Source organism: Dendroctonus ponderosae, unplaced genomic scaffold, assembly GCF_020466585.1.
Source record: "Dendroctonus ponderosae isolate FM_Combo_2020 unplaced genomic scaffold, Dpon_F_20191213v2 Dpon_F_20191213_5, whole genome shotgun sequence".
In the NCBI taxonomy this organism is placed as follows: Eukaryota; Metazoa; Arthropoda; class Insecta; order Coleoptera; family Curculionidae; genus Dendroctonus; species Dendroctonus ponderosae.
The window spans coordinates 15360923-15364996 of NW_026018715.1; the positions used below are offsets into that span (position 1 = coordinate 15360923).

The 4074-nt window shown below is 39.1% G+C and overlaps 1 protein-coding gene across 1 annotated transcript in view; it reads left to right on the forward strand.

Annotated features, from left to right (window-relative positions):
- Positions 1 to 3808, forward strand: part of LOC109539109 (cyclic AMP-dependent transcription factor ATF-1) — a gene marked incomplete in the record, with an annotated part of 7978 nt that extends 4170 nt beyond the window's left edge. Inside the window, 4 exon segments of the mRNA XM_048666886.1 lie at positions 1056 to 1185; positions 1995 to 2066; positions 2217 to 2348; positions 2415 to 3808. Coding sequence (XP_048522843.1) covers positions 1056 to 1185; positions 1995 to 2066; positions 2217 to 2348; positions 2415 to 2644 — 564 coding nt within the window.
- Positions 3809 to 4074: the final 266 nt, after the last annotated feature.

The following is a 4074-nucleotide window of genomic DNA, read 5'->3' on the forward strand; positions in this document are numbered from 1 at the left end:
CATTTCCTTATCGATGGTTCACTTTCTAAAAAGGCCATTTATTTCTCTCTAGAATGATGTACAAATGAGCGTTCTTGCTCATTTCGCCTCCGAGAAATGAGCAAAAACGGGACGGAAAACATGAAATGTTGGCCTAATCTTGCATCTGAGTATTTGATATTCAAATTTCGCTTTCTGAGTCAAAACTACTCGAATTTCCTCACTAACGTTGTTACGACTGAATGGACTTTTCAATTTTCTATCCAACGATGCGAAAACGAATTCTGTGGCTCTAATGGTTCTTAAGAAACTTCGAATAAAGGCGTCATCTTGCGCCACCCTTGCACAAAACGACCATCATTTTTCGAATTTCATAGATAAAAGACTTATCTACATAACCCCCCCCCTGAATTTAATGCTGGATCCGCCCCTGCTGCCAACAAGAACCACTTGTTTCAAAGTTTCACTTGTTGAGTTCAAATGAAATTACTTTACACGCGCATTTTTCCAATTTAAGTGGAACGCGTTATCTAATCGGGATCCCAAACAGAAACCCAAATGACGTCAATTTGCAAAAGTCCGCTCAATTATCTTTCAATAAACCGTCGGGGTTTCAACTTATTTAAAGACCCACCAGCTATAAATTATGGTGCGCGTGACGTCAAAACGCCGGCACTACTAATTTTAATTTTTTATAGCTCCGGTAATTAATTCCATGTTAATCGCGTTTGTTTGCATGCGAATATCGTTAGTAGAAGTGAGATTGTAGGACGTTTTACATGCGGGTGGTTGTTCGGTTGATTAGTTCACGCTCTCGCGACTAGGTGGCAACTAAGATTCTGACATGTGAGTAGACTAAAGTCCGTCTGATCTGTCAATTCGTTCTCCGTTCGTAAGACGGTGGACGAATTGACAGATCTCCAACCAATAGAAACACTTTCGTATAAACGGATGCATGAGACACCGGCTTAACTAAGTTCAGAGGTGTTCTGTGGACCAACATTTAGTTTAAAACAACTGGCAAAATCAGACATTCTGTTCAAACCATGACGATATTTACATGTAGATTTTTTAAGGTGGTTGAAGCTACAGGCAGCGATGACAGTTTTTCGGACGATGAGTCTCTAAAGAAGAGGCACGACCTGCTAACAAGACGGCCCTCATACCGGAAAATACTCAACGATCTTGGAGGGGGTGAGATAGCTGGTATGTTACTTAAGCATGCTAAGGCTGTGCAATCAGCTTGCTAATGAGTGCCAAAATATTGTTTTCTCCCGAATTGAAGCAGTTTTTGTGCAAAAGCAACCGCTCTGTGTTGAGCCGAGCCTCTTGGTGATTGGCTTATTTAATAACTTTTAGCACTTAGAAGTACCGTCCTCGTCAGCATTGTTTCAAAAGAACTCATGGGGCTTTTCCATTAGTTTCACTCTGGTTTGGGTTCTTTGATTATCAACGTTTTGCATGGCTGACTGTGTTTTTACGTAGCAAATACGCTAAGAACCGATTCGCTTCCCGCGTTGGTTACTCAGTCGAACTTGGCATATTTTTGGCCATCTAGAAAGTAAATTTGGTTCACCGAAATCGTGCATGCTTAGAGCGGCGTAATGTAAACTCAAATCCATCCTTGCTGCTCAGAGTGATTGTGTATGTGGTTTTGTTTGAGTATGCATTACTGGGGACAAACCCATTGTTTTAATTTTTGGATTTTCCATCTGCATGCACGTGCAAAAGTATCGATAATGCGGCTATTTCAACGACTCCGGAGCCAAAGTATGGGCTGAAGTTTTCTAATCTATTGTGTAATAGAGATTAGTGCATTCGTCCACCTAGGTTTGTTGAAATAGCCCCTTTCCTGTTAGACTTTCGGTCGGTTCAACGTGTTTTTGTGGTATGGGATCACTACCGTAGACAAAATGAGAAAACAATGGATTGTGACCAAATTTAGTTTCTGTACAAACCGCAAAGTAATGCAGTGGAAATTTTCTAAATTGAAGGTTTTGTTACGATGTTCGCAGAGCCCAAGATCGAGCAGAATTCCTCAGAGGCCGAGAGTGAATTGTCGTCACATTCTATCCCATACCACACAGGTTAGTTTTCTAGTTTGCTCGCCTTTAAACTACACTATTATGGAGTAACGAACTGATTGGGGTGCTCTAACGAGTCTACCCTTCTATGTGGGATAAATCGCTTAAGACTGCTCGTTCAAAATGACTAAACTCAGTTTAATTTGCTTGCAGTTCTGCCCGCTACAGCTATACAAATTTCGAGCGGGGACGGCGGCCAGGGAATTCATGCGCTGACTATGACTAATGCGACCGCAGGAGGAGCAATTGTTCAGTATTCCCCCGGCCAGGAATTCTTTGTGCCTGGTAAATATTTGTTTTTTTTATTGTTAATCGGTGAAACTTCAAGAAAAACACGTTGATTTGTTTCAGTTGTGGCGCAGACGGGCAGCATAAACCAAGGGGGCGGTGAGGACCAGGCGAGAAAACGCGAAATGAGACTACTTAAAAACCGGGAAGCGGCTCGAGAATGTCGAAGGAAAAAGAAGGAATATATAAAGTGTTTGGAGAACCGAGTGGCGGTGCTGGAGAATCAAAACAAGGCGCTAATCGACGAATTGAAAGCGCTCAAAGAACTGTATTGCCAGCAGAAGACGGAATGAGTATGCGTGGTGGACATTCGGGTCTTCTGTGGTAAATAGCTTAAACTTGATTGTTTTTTGTATTGCATCGTGACTCTGATATTTGTACATATTAGTTAAATGTACAATTGTACATTGAGTTACCGATTGATTTAGCAACGGTTCTACATTAGAACTGGCTGACGGAGTCCCTAAATCAATGTTCTTGTTCCAACTTGTTTTTCCTTCTCAACACTTCAACTGCTTTCTTTAAGTGACCTCAGTTCGCAAACAATGCATTAAGTTGTTTGGGCGAGGCAATTGAAAAATCCCGTTGCTATCTACATATTTAAAGGGTTGTAAATATTGTCATACATGAAGGCTTGTGACAGATTTTATATATTTATAGCCAATGTATATAATATGGTTGGTTGATTTGATTAGTTTATATAGTAACTTGTTTTTTGTTGAGTTTAAATGGGGGTGCAGCTCAAGTGGCACACATTATTGTTTCCATCCCTTAGGTCGAATGCCCCTTATTTGAAATGTCGTGTCTTTAAGATGTTTTATTTGATTAGTTAGGACCTACGAGAGTGCCTTGTAAAGATACGCCTTGAATTCGATTGTCTAATTTCGTACAAATTCTCAGTTGATGCGATATTAGACGGTAAATTCGAGCTTAAACTGGATATGTATATATTGTAAAAATGTTATTTTATGTACTTTTACATATCAAAGATTGGAAGATTATAAACTACGCTAACTACTTTTGCACCGCCAAAGCCTTTCTTCTTTAGCCACTATTGGGACCCCTAAGGGTCGCAACTTAATAAATTATGCGTTCAACGTTCTATAAATCGCATCTCTAGAATTGTACATTTTTTTAGAATCTTTTATAATATAGGCAGAGGAAATTATGGTACAAATCAGGATAGCAAAACAGTTGGTTTAAAAACAAGTTTTACCGTTCAGCAAAGATGGGCTGAGAGACCGATTTGCGTTTATTGGGGCAGATTGTTTCGAAGTATATCAAAATCATTTTATATTGTACAAAAGCGAAACAATACATTTTTACACTTCCGATAAAAGAAGCTATTTTGGTAGTGATTTGTAGTTAGGTGATTGTGTAAATACGGTTTATAATTTAATTGATGTTAAAAGTATTAGTTAAATTATGAAGAAATAAATGGAATATTTTAATATGTTCTTATTCTGTTTGTTTTCTCATTAAAAGGCGGTGGAAAAAGCAAAACACCCTTCGTAATAAGATGCATTTTATTGTCCTTGTTACAACAAACCGTCGAATAGTGTACAGCTTGTTGAAGGCCAACTCGGTAATATATGAAATGCGCTAACATGATTTTATGAAGGAAAAACGGACTTTGGATGTGCCTGTTTGCTTAAATCGGTTTACAGAGACTAAACGTATTGAAAAACTCCCAATTATGTGTCGACATGTTGTGAACTACATA